General features: G+C 40.2%; 1 protein-coding gene across 20 annotated transcripts in view; it reads right to left on the bottom strand.

Annotated features, from left to right (window-relative positions):
• Positions 1-19,136, bottom strand: part of NEDD4L (NEDD4 like E3 ubiquitin protein ligase) — a 313,861-nt gene that overhangs the window by 119,562 nt on the left and 175,163 nt on the right. For 9 of the 20 annotated variants that reach the window (XM_033135693.1, XM_033135694.1, XM_033135697.1 and 6 more), the window contains 2 exons: positions 16,691-16,729; positions 14,172-14,225 (listed from right to left, as the gene is read on the bottom strand). In XM_033135693.1, the coding sequence (XP_032991584.1) occupies positions 14,172-14,225; positions 16,691-16,729 (93 nt within the window). Of the gene's footprint in view, positions 1-9,558; positions 10,941-14,171; positions 14,226-16,690; positions 16,730-18,093; positions 18,299-19,136 lie in introns of those variants that run through there. The other 11 variants (XM_033135683.1, XM_033135692.1, XM_033135685.1 and 8 more) reach the window with 9 other exon arrangements.

The raw sequence follows: 19,136 nt of genomic DNA, 5'->3' as shown, positions 1-19,136 counted from the left end.
GACAAATATATTGAAGGGAAGATTAAGGGAGCAGTCCTTTTCCAAAAGGCCTAATGGCTCACACCTGGATATAACTGCACAATCGCCACAATCGCCAAATTATTTTAACAGTAGCCAGTAACCTTCCAAGAACTTCCATCGGCTCTCTGTAATGGTATGGAAAGCAAACGTACTTGAAAAGCAGAAAATAAAAACCTCTTTACAAAGGCTTCTGCTTAGATTTGTTAACTTCTTCTGGGTTAACCTTAATATTTCAAAACAAGAATTTTAGTACCTAATAATTTGCCTTATCGTTTAAAAATACTTACACGAATGAAAATCATTCTAAAGTCATATCCATTCATGGATACTAGCATCAGATATTTGAGTATACTATTTTCAACCACAAATTATCCCAATTTTATTCATTATGAGTTATTTATCATTTTTATAATGTAAAAGGTACAAAGTGATACAACTTGGGAGTTGGACATTTATGTCTTTACTGTCAATCCCTTTATGTGATTCCCTATATGTATCTATTTTCCAGTGCAGAGGTCAGAGTATCAGAGGAGGAAAACCTTAGTGTTTTCTAGCATTTACTAGAAAACTTTTATGATGTAGATGTAAATCAGTTAGCAAAAATGTGAGTAGAATCAAAGACACTGAAAAGACACACTGTGTGAGAAAACTCACTAAGATAAACATCTGTTGTTTTCCTGCGTTAAATTTTTTCATGGTTCATAAATTTAATACTTTATATGGCTGAATCTGTCCATCTTTCTTTGTTATTTACTTTTCTGCTTTTAAGATTAGGAATGTACCATCTTTCACAGATCTGATCCGCTTTTTTTTTTCTGCTTGTTATTCTATTATGTGAAACATTTTATATGAAATTATTTAAATAATCTAGATTTAGATAGATTTAGATAAATCTTGAACTTTAATGCTTGGTTTAGGTTTTAGATCCAACCAACATGAATTTTATTTAATAACCATATATAACTGAATACGGTTAATTTGAATGGTGAAAATGTGGGTTATTGTCCTTTCTTGATTTGTTGTGAAATCCAACTGCATACATTTAAGTGTATGTACTATGTATAACTAATATAGTATTTCAAACATCATAATGCAGACTGAGCGTTAGCAGTTCCTGATGTTATAATGTCATTTCAAACAGAAAAATATGCAGAGAAATGCTTACAATACTCATTTCTTTAGCTCATTTTTCAGAATAAATTCTTTACTGCACATATAAACAGTTAACAGTCTCAAACTCTATAAAGCAAGCTTCCTCCTTTCTGTTCAAGTTACGGCCCTACGATATGATTTACAATGAAGGTGACCCGGCATCTGTTTAATTCCTGCTGCCACCATTCAACGGGAGGGATCGTCATGGTATCTCTTTGCCCCCTAGCCTCGCCCAGGAAGGTGCTCACAGAACACTCTGTGGAAGTCAGGCAGACAAGGTAGGAATTCATTCAACTCCTTATCTGATGGGGAAGAGAGGAATTATTCATGCCAATCACCACACTCCAAAATTCTACAACGACATTTCACATTAAAACACAATTTGCTGATTCTTGCTCATCACGATCAAGGAAATTCCTGGGCAAATATAGCAACCACATCACTGGCAGTCACTTCTACCTTCAGTCTTCCAAACACAGCCCCTCCCACTGACCCACTGAGACAAATCCTGGTCATCTTTCCAGACCCAGTGCCAACCTTCCCTCCATGACATCACCCCTGTCCACCGTGACCCCCCGTGCCCCATTCCACGTGTAACCAATCTGTCCCCCGCTGCCTGTGCTGGAGACCAGCGCTTCCGGAGGGCCCACTATTATGAATTAATGTTTCCACGGCGTATGCCTCATCTCAGCTGTCCTGTGTGCTGAACTGAAAGTTCTAGAGGCCAGACGTCCCAACCTTTGATACTTCCAACGTCAAGAAATACAGTGTTTCACGTGTATTATTTTAAAAAATAATGATTTCACCCTTGTGAGATAAAAAGAATGGTCTCTGTAATCGCATCAATAATAATCTTGGTTTCCTCATCTTTAAACTGAAAGGAACTGGCCTACGTAATGCCTGCGGAAACTCACCAGCTCTGTAAGTTCACGAATATAAAATTTAAAAATGACTCCTGCACACGAGAAGACTGCCAGTCTGCGGAACACACAAATATTTTTTGCTAATAAAATTTCAACCGAGAGTGCAAGCAGGCCTGCAGGCACACTGTGTTTATATAGAACAATTTTCACTGCTTTATCCTTTTTTATAGCATCTGGGCATCCTAGTCACACATCCTAATGTGTACAACAGCATATCAGGATTTTTTGAAAAGCCTGGCTTCTATCACAAGAAGAGGTTAAGTCAACTTAAATATTAAAACTATGGTAAGATGTTTAAAGTTATATTACAATACTGTATCTCTTTTTTCAAGTGGAAAAGCACAATCAGTAAGTACATATGGAACAAATAATAAGCTTAAGGCATTTTTACTCATGAGAAAGATAATACAAAAGGACCCTAGAGTTATGCTGTTAGCATGCAGTGTCCAACTCCCACTAACTTTAGAAAAGTAAAAGAGCTGTCAGAATTGGTAGTCACAGAATATTCCCCGTAATGTGAAATACGTTATGGGGAATATAGTCAATAATGTTGTAAAAACTATGTACAGTATCAGATGGGCACTAGACTTATCGGGGGGGATCGCTTCATAAATTATATAAAAGCCTAACCACTGCGCTGTACACCTGAAACTAATATAATATTGAATGTCAACTATAATTAAAATATGTATGTGTTGTGTGTATATACGTGTGCATGTACATATACAAACACACACACACACATACAGTTACAGGATGTAAAGCACAGCATAGGGAATACAGTCAATGTTACTGTAATAGCTATGCACGATGTCAGAAGGGCAGTAGACGTGTTGGGGCTATCACTGTGAGGCGTGCAAATGTCTAATCATTATGTTCTTTTGTACAACTGAAACTAATCATTTAAAAAAAATAGAAAATTATAAATTAGAAAGAGAGAGAGAGAGAGAGAGCCGTTAGTTCGGCAGTAGAACGCCTGGCCTGAAAAACTCCCTGCTTTGATGAAGTGCTAGGTGTTTTGGTCGGAGGTTAGTACACACATTTTAATATCCCTGCTCCACCTTCAACTTTTCTATTCAATTCCATTTAAAAAATCTGCACCAAAGCAGTTTTTTTCCCGCCTTCAAGGGTTAAACACCTAGTCATGTATTTTTAAATAATATGAAAAAAAGATTCTGAAGAAGTATGGGTCATTATGAAGCTTTAAAAAGTCTATCAAGGAAATGGATGTTATGATATATGTGGATCATTAAATGTACTTTTTAAGTCTATCAGTGTTAGGTTGACCTACGGAGAGAAAGAAAGAGAAACTGCAAATCTACCAAACTATTTGAATCATCAAATACTTAATATGCTTAGCAACATCCTTACCCTGTCCCAGGCCCCCAGAAAGAGGGAAGCAACATAATAATGAAAGATCACAGGCTGAAAGCAGATTGCCCAAGTTATTATACAGGGGAAGTAAAAGCCACCTGACTCACCCTGATTTATAAAAGTGAAGCCACAAAAGAAGGCGATATAAATTCCAGGGACCTGTGAAAAGCAGATTTCCAGGGGAAACTCTAGTCTCTTCCTCCCTGGAGGAATTTCCTCACTTTCTGTTTACCCAGTCGTATATGGCAGGACACTTAACACTAAAGTAAACACAGAATTGTTTCAAAAGAATCAGTAGTTAGGACACCGGGCACCTACAGGAACTGAGACAAAGTATCTGAACACTAAAGTGTAGCAACAATAGTCACATTAGAGAAAGCAGGGCCCTTTCCAACTCAATTTATACTTTCATTTCATTTCACCTTTCCTTTCACATTAAGTACGTAATTCAAAAGTCAGAACAATCCATGGGTCTAAAATGATCACGGTATAAAAGGCAGCTTCTTGAAATTCAATCTACTCCACCCATCCTCCAACCTGAAAGCTAAACTTCCTGTTAAAATGTGGAGATGTCTAGAGACCACCGAAGTGTCAATTCAGGACACAGCACAAACCCCGCAGGACATCAAAGATTTACTTTGAGGCCCACTCATGTCAGGCCACCTGTTTCACTTACTTATTATTTTTATATTCCTCCGCATCCCGGGTTGCCCAAGTAAGCCATAGCGGAACAATAAACGAGATTCGAAAAGGAAAACCCACTGTCATTACACATGCATGGTACCTACTGAGTCGCAATTATTTCTAAAAATCTTTCCATAATCTCCATTTGCCCAGAAAAATCACAGACCTCTTGCCATACATATTTTAGCTAATAGTTTGAACACTCTATCCCTTTAGGCCTTTGAAATCTTTCAACTGGAGTTGAGTCTACACAGTAGATGGATTATCTAGTCAGTATCTCTCGTGTAAGACATGGAATATTATGCTGCCTGGTGTGAATGAAGGGACATGAGGAATCGCAGGCAGGATCCTCAACCACTGAATAAGCATCAGCCAATTCTGGATTGGGTTTCCCAAGCTTCTTTTGGCATTTGTAAAGGAAACTTAGATATTCTCATCGTCACACATCAGATCCACATGAATTTCCTGCTTTTCCCTCATTATTGCATGTCTTGGTAGCATCGTAAGAGTTTAAAAAGAGGTCAATGTATTTAGAGCAGCAATCTCTGTCAGCGGTAATCATATGCAGTGAAGTATTTTATTTTAAAAATCTGCTTGGATTAATTATTTCAAGTTGCGCAAAATAGATTACCATTTAGATTAGCCGCAAGGAGTTTTAAACCATCAACTCTACAAGGAAACCCAACATTTATTCAATTTAAAGCTAATTCGGACAGGGAGTAAATTTCTTCTGGTATGGTGAACTTTCACGTAGAGATCACAATTTTCTTATTTAACATGTATTATGAAATTATAGATTTATTTCAATGGCCTTTTTAAGAACCCTGCCTCCAGGTGTGGCCAAGAGAAGCAGCTGTGGCATTTATAAAAAATCCTCTCAAAGGCGGTATCTAATAAGGCTCATTGTCAATACTGCCCTCATTTGTAAATCACACAATGTAGAAATTTTATACAGATGATATTAGATTGTTGCTCAAAAGCCTCAGCCTATGAGAAAGAAAAGTAAACTTAACCACTGGGAACATTATAACAAAATGACATGGTAAAGTTATAACATGACTAAAACACCAGCTGAAATAAATGCTTCAAAGTTTCAAAATTCAATAAAGCAAATACAATGAAAGGTCCTTTGCTACAATACATAGCTCAGGAATGATGTCAAGTTTTTTCAGGGACTGCATCACCCCAGAGCAGTGCTGGGGCTTTGGGACGCCCATTATCCAACGGATAATCACTCAGGACCAACGAGGTGACACATTGTGTGTAATACCATGCTGATCAAAAACTGATTGTTCACAGTTAACCTAATAACTTTTCTTGCAGAAAGATTTTTATATGACAGACAACTTGGTTAAGAAGGAAAACAAGCCAACATGAACACCAATCAGGCACCAGTGAGGCGCCCTACACTGCCTCTTTTAAACCTCACCATAAACCTGTGGGCTGGACTTCTCATTTTTCACTGATGAGGGGACACCCTCAGAGGGTATCTCCCCAGGACATGTCAGTCAGCTGCCCAGCTTGGATCTGCGGACTCCAAAGATGCCTCCTTCTCTCCATTATGCCAGTTGCAAGGCACCACGTGGAGTGCCAGCTCCACAATTTTCAGCAAAAATGTCACATCACAGGCAGCATTAAACTGCTTTTTGACTACACAGGCTTTTTAATTGTGCAAGATACACACAGTCTTAAAAGCCCCATTATATATACACACTGTGCTGTGACAATATACTAGTTATCATATCTAATGACACTATCGCATGCTTTCAGCAGAAACAGTAAAACTCTTTATCTCATGCTAGTTGGGAAGGCTGAGTGAGACAGTGCTTCCGCAATGGGATAGTTCTACAGATTACATGAAATAAATAAAGGCTCTTCTCCAATGGTGACGTCCTATAGAAACAGGAGCTATCACTGCACGTCCTGTGTGTCTGTGTGTGAAAACACTTATCAGTGCCAATCCTGTATACTGCCTACGCTTTTCAAAACATCCCTGGGTGAAATTTTGTTGCATAATACTGGAATATTCTCATATACGACCCCATTAAGAGAGATTACTACTATACCCGGGGAGAGGGGGCGGGGAACTTCATAAAATCCATTAAGAAACCAAGTCAATGACAAGAATACTAACTTTTTTCTTATCTGTTACAATGTTATTGGGTTTTTAAATAAAAAGGGTGGTTTATACATATAGTCATAAAATTAATTTTTAAGGTAAAAAAAGACATCAAGTAATGCCAATGTCAATTTTTTTTTTCTGTACAGTAAAAATCACTCTTTTTCTAAAACCGAGTCAACTAAAATCCTTCCCAAAGAAAAACACTTTGGATATTCCCTTATTGTTCAGTGAAATGAACTGTTTAATCACCAAAGATACCACGTTACTTCTGTGAAGTATATGTTCACTGAAGGGGCACAGGGAAAGGTGCAGAGAACCTGGGAAGGAAGTAAAGAAGGAACACTGGCTTCCCTATCGGTGTATGTAGTGGGTGCTAGAATGTGGGTCTTTGTCCCCCATGGGCCCTCCTCCCTCTGTTTACATTACAAACTCCTTGTCAGCAAGGAGCTGACATCCATTGTGATGTTATATATACACAGTGGGTCTTAAACACTTACTGACATTAATGGGATTACAAAACTGGCTCCTGAAGCTTGTAAAAGGCAGCGCCTAGCAGTTACTATGCACCAAACTGGCTTGAAAGAGGGCATAAATGCTGGTAAACAGTGATTCACCTTCCTTGCAGTAACTCGAATGCAGTTAAGAAGCTCATAACCTGACCAAATAACTCAAAAACTAATTTAAGAAAATAAGTTATTTGTTAGATGGCTATTAATAACGCCACAATTAAACTGGTAAGTTCAAAAACCTCTTAAATATTATAACTGATTAAAACTGATGACTGTAAGAACCAATTCTATTTTACTGTGAAGGTATCAGACGGGGTGAAAAATCAGTCATCATAAGAGGTTCGTTGCCAAGTATTTTTTTTTCTGGGAATCTAGCTGGTTAACATTTTTTGGAGTCACGGTGCAATTTAGATTTATTCACGACAGGATGTTTGGGAGGCACAGACTGAGAAAAGCACTCAAAAGTCAACTTTGTAACAAGGTCTAAGGCATAGATTATGAAATACGACCACATTTGTAAAAGGAATTGACAGTGATTTTCCCAAAAAAAAACATTTTTGACATCATTCAAAAACCGGACAGCAATAGATTTTAATTTTTTTTTCATGTAAACTAATAATGAAATGCCCTTCTGACCAAAGCAGCAGATACTTGAAACATCAAAAAGCTTGGTGGCAGTCAGACTGTAGACGCCGCAGTGAATGTTTTCCCTCAAGATAAATACGGCTGTGGCAGCTGCTGCCTGCACTTAACACCCCTGCCCATATGAAACACGTACGAAGTGTTGAATGGAGCAGACAGTTTTGTTATGTGACAAGTTTTCTCTTTGCTTCTTAAAGAAAAAGTTTTTGCTTAAAAGAAAACCAACTTCTTACTAACCACTTACTAATGGTTATGTCTATGTACAAAAACACACCTATGAAAATGAAAACCACCTTGTGCTAGACAGAACTTATTCTCCAAGAAGAGCTCTTTATTCGAGAACTTCCATTTCCAAATTTGAAGAAATTTGTTTTCCTCTATAATAGTCTTTGCAAGTTACAACAGTCCTTGTATGTAAGGTACACATAACTTTTAGTATAGCCTATTTGTTTTCTAATTATATTAGAAACTTCAAGCCAAAGGAGACTTTAATTATATAAATCCATTTGTCCTTCATCTCTAACTGCACAAATGATATAAGTTTTTGGTAACACAATCGAATAGTCATCAAAACGTTAGGAAATGCATTTTGCTTGTCTGTTTTCCTGTGGTAGGTGGTCCAAGGTCAGCATGGACGTGTGCTGCCCAACAAAGCCCATAACTGTCACGATGGTGCTTTCTTGGGGTCAAGGTTAAAAGCTCTTATAATATCAAAATTTTATTGAAGTTTGAACCACTGTATAAAAATGGTGTTGGTTCAGACTGAGACACAGCACTAAGCCATTTCCTAAGAAAGGGGCTTAGGGAAGTGGTAAGAAGGAATAGTTATATAACACCAAGAAAACTGTAACATTTGCCTTTAGCATCTACCCCTTCCAAAGCGGTGAAGACAAATGATGGAGCAGTGATCAAGTGTACTTGAATGGCCAAACATAAAGCAATAAAAGATGATACAATTCTATAGTAACACCCAGCCGTCTACTTTGAAAAGTCACAATTCATAAACGAAACCCACACAAAAAGTCCCCAAGACATTTCATAGTCATATATGCAAACCAGTAATCACATGAAATTCGGGGGTGGGGGTGGGGGTGGGAATCCAATTCAAAAAGATAAGGAGCTTGTTCTCAAAAAAAAAAAAAAGAAAAAGCTCTTAATGGCTAGTGATTACTAGCAAAAGAAAGCTAACTGCTAAAACTTTTCATCCCACTACAAACTATGAAAGCTGCCAAGTCATGATTTGCCCGGTGGGGTTAGCAGCTGTCTTTCTGTACTCCATTTCACGGAAAGGGAGAGAGCAAGAACACAGGAACAATAAAGGCTAAAATTTGTTCTTGGGCATCTGTGTCCACAGCTGGAGACAGGGCACTTACTATTCTATATACAGCATCCCGGCTTAGACACTCAAGTGGGCGGTGTGAAATGGCACAGCCATGCCATCTGACCATTACCAAGTCCCTGGTCAGTGTCTCTTAGCCAATTTGCTTCAGAAAATGCATTTCTTACTGTCCCACAAGTGTGACTACACTCGTTCAGTTTTAAGGGACAAAAAAATCCAAAAGACAATAAACGATGTAACAAGGGCTGACCCTCTATAGCAAAAAGGCCATTAGGAAGAATTGGTCACACTTGTCCTACATTTAATTATGAAGAAAGTAGATTGAAGTTTTTGGTGATACTCTTTCACCTGTATTTAGAATTGATTTTTTTTCCCAACGAAAGTGTTGTCATGGACTATATTTGCAAATCACTTTTAAATATATTTCCAATATCAACGTCTTGGGGCACTGGCAGATTAATTCAAAGCAATAAATTTTTAAAATCTTCTTATTCAGAAGGGGGAAAGGGGTGGGGGAGGGGACGGGTTGGATTTTCAAAACAGACAGAGTTGTCTGGCTTTGAGTAGTAGTACCTAAAGGAAAGATCTTTTCTGCAATGCTAACCAGTTTCATGGAACTCGACCAAACACTAGAGCACAACTTGGCCACCGTTAAGTTACACTGGCCCAAAGCAGGGAAACTCCCAGAGGGAGGAGGATGAAGTTTATTTTAATTACACTACAGAATAAGCTTTCTGGGCTTGAATCAGTCCCTTCCGACGGGCGGCCACATCTACACGCACGCTAACTTACCGGGGCTCCAGCCACCATGGAACCAGGCCTGGTGGTGGTACTCTCCTCAGGATTCTGGTGAGCTTCCTCTGGTCCCCGAGTCACAAGAATTCTGAAATGCTGCTGTCCCGCATTTTGATCTTGCCTGATCTTAAACGTGCAGCCCTGACCCTGTGGCGTCCTTTCCATGGAATTTGTCCTGTGGATTTCGGGAGCCACCCTGTGGCCCCGAGGTGGTGTCTCTGGGTGGCCCCGCTCTTCCGTGGGGCTGCTGCGCTCCGCTCGGGGCTGCGTGGGGTACGAGGTGCTCCTTTCCAGTCGGATGCGGGGGTACCTCACCAACCTATCCCCCTTCGTGCCCGTGAACCCAAAATTAAAGTCACCACCTAGTCCTGGCACGCCTGGTGATGGCTGCTGCAATTGGAAGACAAAGCACCGCTTCCCAGAACTTCCAGAAGCATCTGGAACGTGTTGCAGGGACCAGCGCCTGGGTTCCGGCGCCGATGGGCTGCCCTGGCCATCGGCCCCGAACGGTGTCAGCTTCACCTGGCGCACATCGGCGCTGGAGGCTCGGTGCTGGATCCGGAGCCCGCCACCCTCGGAACCCTGGGCGGTTGCAAGTTCGGTCTCTTTGAGGCCATCGGCAGGGACAGGGCCCCGCGCTTGACGGCCACACGTGCCATTGACCTGGGGGCCGGCACCCCTGGCGTCCCTGGGAAGGGAGTTCTCAGGGGCCTGGGGCTCTGGGGGCTCCCGGCAGCTGCCCCGAGATACCGAGCCCGCGTCGCCGTCCAGACCCTCGGACAGCCCACACGTGTCCGGGGCGCCGTCCGCCGCTTTGCGCTGCAGCGAAATCTGCACCGACGAGCTCCGGGTGGGCCGCGCGTCCACGGGACTCAGGAGCTGCGGGATGAACATGGACGTGCTGCGCTCGAGCGCGCCCACAGCCTCGTGCAGGCTGCCGCTGGCCTCCGCTCCACTGTGGGCCAAGGGGTGCGGGCCGCTCCTCCGTGGCAGCGTGTGGAATGCCATGAAAAAGTCGTCTTCTCTCTCCTGGTCGAGGATCTCTGATTCGGGGGCTGTGTTGCTGCGACCAGAGCCAAAATGAAACCGAAGCCGATGGGCCATGGTGCCCGGCAGGGCAGGGAGGGAGAGGGCGAGCAGCAGCAACACGCCCGGCGCTGCCAGAAGTCAAAAACTGAAGACACAAACTCCAAGAAAAAGAGTCCCATCTGCCAAACCGTTAGCACTGCGGCACCGAGAGCGACAGATAGCAGAAATAACCCAAGTGGCGAGCGGCATTCCAGGCATGATTGGGTAAGAGCAAAAAGCTCTCATCCACACTGTGACAGAGGGTAGGATGGCCAGAACCACATGACTGCCGTCTCCCCCTCCAATGCCAGCTTGTGGACTTGTAGTGGAGTTTTCCCCCTCTCGCCTTTTTTTTTTTTTTTTTTTTTTTAAACAGCAAGAGCCTGAAACAGCACCTTCCCAGCTGCTGCTTTTCCATCAGACAGGAGTGGCCCCAGCAGGGAGCTCTCACAGCTGACTAAGCAGCAAACACACTTGGAGCCATGCTGCTATCAATCTGAACCGCATCACATTCACAAGCCAGTTCTTTCCGAACACAGCCGGGCACCGAGAACTCTCTCTCCCCAATGCAGAGACCTGGCACTGAACACACAAGCACACGCGGTATTTCCCCACCGCCCCCGCAGAACCAAATGCCGACAAGTAAAAATGCCTTGGCTCTAGGAAAACCTGTTCCCAATCCTCGGAGGTTGTGTTCCTGTTATTTATGATAGCACCACACTACCCATGGAATGCAAACTAATAAAACGTACTATAAATACGGCTACACACCCCACAGAATTACTGTCCCTTTAATGCCAGATAATTAGACCATGATCTATAAGTAACAAAATAGCTAAGTGGAGGGGGCACAACTTACAAAAATGCCAGTTAGTGGTCTGGCTCCCGCTACTACAAGACTTTTCACGGGAGGGCGGTGTTTTGATCTCACACATACAGTATGATTGTCAGACATGGAAGGACCAGAGAAAAGGGACGCAGCTGGAGAAAACATTTTCTAACATATGCCAGATAGGAGAAAAAACAACTACGCCTCCCCCCACACACACCCCAAAATAAGGAAAGGAAAATTGAAGAAGGGTGTACATGTGGTTTTTGTCGTTAAGTTCAATACCATACAGAAAAAAAAAAGGCTGTCCGGGGCTGACTGTTTTCCAGTAAGAAGTCAGCAATATGAACACAGTTGGGATACACACATGGAATGTTGCTCTTTTTGCAAAGGGCCAAGAAGGAGCTAAGAAATAAAAGTCCACATTCAAAAACCTGTCATCAGATTTGTAGTTAACTTGGACAGATTCTGTGTGTTTTAAACTTACTATTTTCCATATCCAGCAACATCAGTTATTTCACAAAGAGGCTTATTTAGGACCGAGTAAAAACTAGGAGGGGAACATAGCAAGCTGCAAAGAGTGACAAAAAGTTTATTTTAACATCCGCAAAGCATGACTTTGTCAACAGCTCTGCAGTGCAGGGCGTGGAGGATTAACCCTACGTTTACATACAACCAAACCTGTTTGCTAAAGGCATGTGTTTTAAATGCCAAAAACGATCTCTATGAGAGAAATGGATGCTAGTTTGTTTAATGCTAAAACTGCCAAGTGCCACTACAGTCCCGTATTGTCTTAGCTGGATTAATAGCCAAAGGAAAAAAACACCAGCAGCAGCATTCACCGCATAGTAACAACACTGGAGATGGGCTGGGGCAAAGCTAGGTATTAATATCATGAAACAGTTTTTCAGACTAAGTTTGTATTCGCACAGGATCTCGCCAAGCTCTGCATTCAAAGCCCTTTGTGGTCTGCAAGTAACAGTTGAAGGTCCACGGCGAGGTCATCCCAACAACAGTCACTGTATTAGATATTGGAAATGGGAACCTTAAATTGTTTGACAGTGAATTTCTCTTAATGGAAGAAAATGAAATTATTAAGACACATCTGACAAGAGGCCATTTTCCCTCAAATTTGACCCTTCCTTCACCTTGAAGAAGTGTTATCGTACTCAGCAAATGAGAGAATGAGGATTAGTCTGCAGGGGCATCTAGGTCACCAGCGACTTAACTGTCATTCTACTGACCACCACCTAATTCACAGTCTTCCCTGGATGGAGACAAGGGGCAGAGAACAGCACCCTCAGCAGAATCTCTCATTCATTCAGTTTAACGAGAAAATAAGTTCACACACACCGCGAGAATGATTTAGTTATGTGGGATGACTAATTATTATCCAAGGTGTAAAATGTTGAGTTCAGTACAAAGCCACCAAGAACCCAACTACATTTTTAATAGAAAAGATATCAGGGTGGTAAGCCAGAATCTGTTGGCTTTCTAATCTGGAGACTAATACCAAGCGTAGGAAATCAAATACATTGCCAAATTCTACAATCAGGATAGAAAGCCTTGCTATTCACTACCACTGGCCTGAGACTAGAACAGTAGGTTCCAGCAGGGCGTTATAACTCACGGACAGGTTTAAATTACGGAAGAGGTCTGGACAGAATGGGGATAACTGAGTTGTATTATGAGGCGCCTTCCCATCAAATATTCTATTCATCTTAAGCTATTCAAAAACTGGGGGGTTTCAGGTGAATTCCTGCAGCAAGACGCATTCATAAGAACATTCACTTCAACCAAAAAAATATACGTAAGTTTCAGGGAAAGTAAATTTGAGTGACAACTGACTAGAGCTATGGCACGACTTCTGAAGAGTAAAACTCAAAAGCTTACACATAACATAGTGACATTCATTTTCATAGTTGGAACACGTGACTCACGGGTACTTGATGTACACATTCTAGTTAACTGGCAAAATGTTGAAAGCCGGATAGGCTTCTGAAATTCCATTTCTAAAACATAATCTTACTTTTACCAGTTATATAATGATATATATCTATATCTTACTTACCTATCTATCGATCTCTATATAAAATGCTAGTTTGTATCAGCTTTATGCTTCAGGTGTAACTTTGGTTCGTTCTTTAAAGGAACTTTTTACTAATTTCCCTTGAAAAAGTACCACGTTTAAAATACAGCTTAATTTTACCTGCTAAATATAGACTCACTTTTTTCTATTTACTGTTAATTAGATTTTTATTTTCCCGAAGAGAATCACTATAGATTCACTATTGAATAGGTGACAGTATTGTAGTCTGTCTTATAGTTAAAATCCCTGAAAGGTTCGTTTACATGAGTGATGGTCTCTTCACAGATTTGCCTGCCTCTCTACGTTCCCAACAGAAGAGCATCAGTATATGGTTTAATATATCAGCAATGTGACTTTCACCAATATTTCCACTACGATAAAAACGTGCATATATATATATATATATATATACACACACACACACACACACAAATAAAATTTCTGTCCTAGACATGCAAAAATATTTGTTGGAATCGTGAACAAGTAACGGAACAAAAATAAAGTCTTTTGAGGGGCATATATACTGTCAGAAGTACAACATAAACAGAGTTTGAAAAGATACTGTTCTAAAAAAATAAGTTTTTAAAAAAATGAAGCAAAAATGAAAAACTGGGAACCACTTACCAATCTGTTTTCATCAAATACTTCAAACAGGAGTCTGTGATTCGACGGGTTTACCTATAGGGACATAAACAGTATTTCAAAAATGGGCAGAAAGGATGAAATAAGAGACAAAGAATAGAGTGCCTTACAATGCACCCAAGTGAACTGCACAATCTGAACAGCTGACCCCTTCTGGAAATCCTATACCTACTACATCAAGTTTTCTAGTATCGATTCCTATATTGCTCTATGTCTAATGTTTAGGCACATGAGAAGAAAAGGCTTTTAGCTGCTTTTGTAAAATAGGAAAGGATAATTCTAAAGAGTTTCCTCAATCTTCTCTATAAAAACATGCTGGTGCCTGTACAACCAAGGCTACATCTTCACGAGGTCAATACCTCAGGAAATCTCTTAGGCCTAATAAACAATAATAGAACTAATAATAGCAAAGATAAAAATAATGAAAACAGTAAAAGCAGCTATTTACTACTGTATGCTTATCTTATTTTTTAGACACTATCTTCTTATTAAATATCAGAAACACATGATGTCATTTAATCATGACAGCAACCCTATGATGTATAACTGTCACCCCAATTTTACAAATGAGAAGCTGAGACCATGAGGGTGAAGTATGCTGCCTACGAGTCCACAGGAGTATGCAGGGCCACCAGAACCCCAACCAGATCTGACCTGCTTGTCTCCAGAGCCCATGTTTTGAACCATTCAAGAGACAAAGGAAGAAAAGATGGCCCCACGTCCAGCAACCACGGTGTCAATGTCAGAGCTACTAGGCTTTCAATGTCTTTTTGCTTCTTTCTGTCTTTACTAAAACCTCCCCAAAATGGCAGGAATCGTCATGCAGACTCAAGTATCATTTCCTGAGTCCCAACCATGTGTGAGACATGGTGGTGAGCGTTCTCTTTTACACCATGACATGTAAATCCTGGAAACAGCCTATGCAGTGAGGGCTCTCTCTCCTACATGAGGGAGAAGGAACCTGCAGAGAACGCATGTCCTCAGGTGGCTTTTCTGGAGTCACAAATGCTGTATGTGGCAGAGCCAGAGATGGGACCCAGGTCTACTGTTAGTAAGTCTCAGCTGCTTTATGATGGAGAGTGGAATGAAATTACGTTTGATGGTACAACACAGAGCAGACCACTAGTGCTTCTGGCCCTGGCCAGCCCTCAGCCTAGTCATGGAGCAAGGAGATGGGTTTAGTGTCTAGGCTCTGTGAAGAGTCATGCTGCTGAACAATGCATCCACAGGCCATGGTAGGAGCTGGCACACAGGAGGCGCTCAATAAAGATTTGTGGAATATAACAAAGCCCCTTTAAAAAAAAAAAAAAGCCAAGAAAACTAGAGTTTACAGACGCCTAGGGAGCTAAGACCAGTTGAAAAAAATTGTGTATGTACTAAAATTCACCTAAATGTGGCTGAGGTATTAAACTGAAAGCTGACGAAATAATTCACAGTTTTACAAGTGGAAAGCTCTACCTGAGAGTTAACTAAGGGTCAGTAACATCTACCTGCCCCCATTAGCTTTTCGGTCCTTCGCGAAGTAATTTTAAAAACATCTGGCAGAGACTATACATAGGATATCACCAAGTATTGAAATGTCAATGCCATATTTTAGCTCTGAACATAATAGAAAACAGATGTATGTAGTGATCTAAGTTTGCAGCACACATAATATTATTGTGGTTGAAAGAAGAAATCAGGACCAATTATAAGGGGTCTGATGGTAATACTGTTCCCTTGGCAAACTTCACTAATCAGATCTCATCTGGAGCATTTCTAAAGGTAAAGTTTTTAATATCATGGCTATACAGATAATTAAAATACATTTATTTTGAAGAGAAAACAACTCTTTTCTTTCCATTAAATAGCAGTTTAATGTTTCCAAAGCCTCAGTACAAAAAAACCCAGCAACCACCAGAAAAACTCACTGAACAGTAATCTCCATTAATTCACAGAATTTAGTCATTTCTACATAGAGCTTTTCTAAGATATTAAATACAAAAGATTGAGAAAATTTTACCCAATTCAGTAATTTTCAACTCCAGAAGTTGCTTTATACTACGCACAAACACACCAAATGTTTGAATCACAAAAATGTTCTTTCCTTACTGGAACATGACTGGTAATTTTGAGGCTTCTTTTTAATTATGTTGCCTCTTCTGTTTTATCCTATCTCTAAAATAATTCATAACACACGTCTCATAAAAACAAGCTACTGTTTTAATTATATTTTACCCAATTTTTTTTTAAAAAACTTGAATATAAAAGCTAAAATACGATATTTAGATAACTTTCTTTTTTACTCCCTAAAACATTCCCAAATGAAACAAGTCTAGGTTTTGTTACCACTAGTCACAGTCTTGGAAAAATTGGGACACATTAGGAGGCTACCAAACCATATCTCATATTAATAGAAATTTCACAATAAAAATTTCAGTTTTCACTCAATATGAATCCGTTAGGATAACATATCCATCCAGTCATCAACAACAATTGTTACCAAAAAATGAAAAACTTACTCTAAAATAAAATTCTTCATTCCATTTTGGGTTCAGCGTCTGGAAGAGAGATTAATTTGTAATATCTTTTACAGTCTTTGAAACATTAACAGTTACTAGTACAATGCGGTCCACATATTTGCTTAAACATTTTTTTTTTTGATTAAGAAAAAGCTAAGAGATTTTCAAAATGGCAATAAAAGGAAGCACTTGATCAATTATTTGAGACTATTCTATAAACTAAACTAGATCGGGAGGGGATGTATTTATGAAACAGATGATTCATAGATAAGAAACCATAAATTACAAGTTACTAACCAGAAGGAATAACGTCAGGGACCTAGAAAGGGTCATCGTCATGAAAATATAAAGACATCCTTCAAAAACTCAACACTGATATGATTATTCTCTCAAGAAGGAAATAAACTTTGTTCACTTCCCTCCACCGGCAACAAATCCATTTTGGAGAGAAATGAAGCCGGTGGTGAAAGGGTGAAAATGTTCATTATTTACAGAAAAACTAAATTCCAAATAACATTTTATAAGAACAATAGAGATGATCAGAGTATAAAACAAGAGGAAAAAAAACAAAACTGCCAGTTATAAACCAAAGTGAATTTTCCCCCAAAAAATAACCAGGTTTAAAAAGATTTATCTCCCTATCCTTTAATCCGTCTATCCATGCATCCATCTCCGTCAACCTATTTAAATATGTGTCACACAAAGACATGGAAAGGATACTTTGTCCTCAGCATAGACAATAGATGGACTGCCAAACATCCCCTGAAACTAAGATGAGCCAGATCTATGAAAGAATACATGTATACATATTCTTCTGCATTTAGACATGCATAATACTCTCAAACACATCTCTCAAAAATTGCACGTAAAAATTTGAGACTGAAAAATCACAACCTCACCAATGGCTACAGATATTTTATTTTTTTGAAAATTTTATTTTCAAAAAAATAAAATAAAAACACAGAATTCATACCACACTGAACTGGCATTTAAAAAACAAAATAAAAAAAACCCCAACACTTTCCCCACCCACAACTCAACAGTGAATACAATCCTAAATAATGGGATTTGTTTCATACTTGTAGCTATGAATGGAGTGGGGATTGCAGAGAGAGAGAGAGAGAGAGAGAGAGAGAGAGAGAGAGAAGGAGGGAGAAAGGGAGAGGTGCCAGGCAGCCAGAAGGAGGCAGGGCCGGCCCAGGCCTGCCATGGGCTGCAGCAATCGTGGGGACCAGCTGCACAGAAATGCAGAGGGAAGGAAGCAAAGGACAGATGAGGGAAGGAAACAACAACGTGAGATCACAAAACACAGGAAGGACAACCACGAGGCCAGGAGAACAGGACAGCAGAGGATGATGAAAGCAGCTCTGAAACCCCAGCGAGCACAGCACGGAAATACCAACCAGGAGGCTGGCTGCTAAGCCCGGCACAGCAGCTTCAGCCACGGAGCTACACCCTCTACTGTGGAGAGGAGGGAGGAGGACCTCCCCTCAGAAGAAAAAACATTTCAATCTCCAAAATCACCGGCTTTGATTCTCGGCTCCCTCCCTCCGTGTTCAGCAGGCGACCAGGTTCCCGGCTTGCCTTCCCTGCAAGGCGGCCGCCCTCTCCACTGACAACTGAGCCAGTGACAGCGCCTAACGCAGGGAACAATGGCCTCGTCCTTCGCAGGCATCCTCCCCACTAATCAAAACACTGGCTCCTGTTTGCAAAACAGATTTTTAATGCCAGTCTGAATGCCAGGTAGAGGACACACTACAACTGCTGCTCCTTACACAAAATGAGCTGGTCTTAGAGCCCAGGCTCTGTACCAAAGCAGAAGAGTTACCTTTTCTTTTTTAAAGCCATCATGGTTTCCAGGAAATACTTATCACACAGTGTTATTTCACTACCCAAAGGTAGTGAGGAAAAAACAACAGTAATCCATAAATAACACTGAAGCACAGACAAGAACAGCACTTTTGATAGAAAACATGCATCTTCAACAAATCCCCAAATATGGAGAGGGAGAGAGAGAGAGAAAGAGAGAACAGGGAAATAGATGAATTAAAATATAATTATGGAAACATCTTTAATGAAATCATGTATGGGAAATTTTAAAAAGTAAAACACACAATAAACATCTAGTTTCATTATTAATATTTTGTATTAGTTTTCATGTAACTAAGCAAGTACTTTGCTTCCTTTGGAAACACATATTTCAAGTCAAATCATTCCTTTCGTGCCTACTAATTCCCCATGCCACTCTATTTCATTAAAATGTGTATTAAATTATTTTATACTTCTTTATGGAAAAAAATAGTAAGAACAAATCATTGTATTGCTGTATGATTTGCAGGAAAAAATTTGCTACTTGTAATAATACTACTCATTTTAAGAAAATGGTTTTTACAGTCATTAATCTAAAAGCCAGAACCAATATCTTGGGTTAACACTGAAAAATTTT

Source organism: Rhinolophus ferrumequinum, chromosome 19, assembly GCF_004115265.2.
Source record: "Rhinolophus ferrumequinum isolate MPI-CBG mRhiFer1 chromosome 19, mRhiFer1_v1.p, whole genome shotgun sequence".
Taxonomy (NCBI): Eukaryota; Metazoa; Chordata; class Mammalia; order Chiroptera; family Rhinolophidae; genus Rhinolophus; species Rhinolophus ferrumequinum.
Note: the sequence above shows the minus strand (reverse complement) of the source record. Positions and strands in the feature narration are given on the sequence as shown.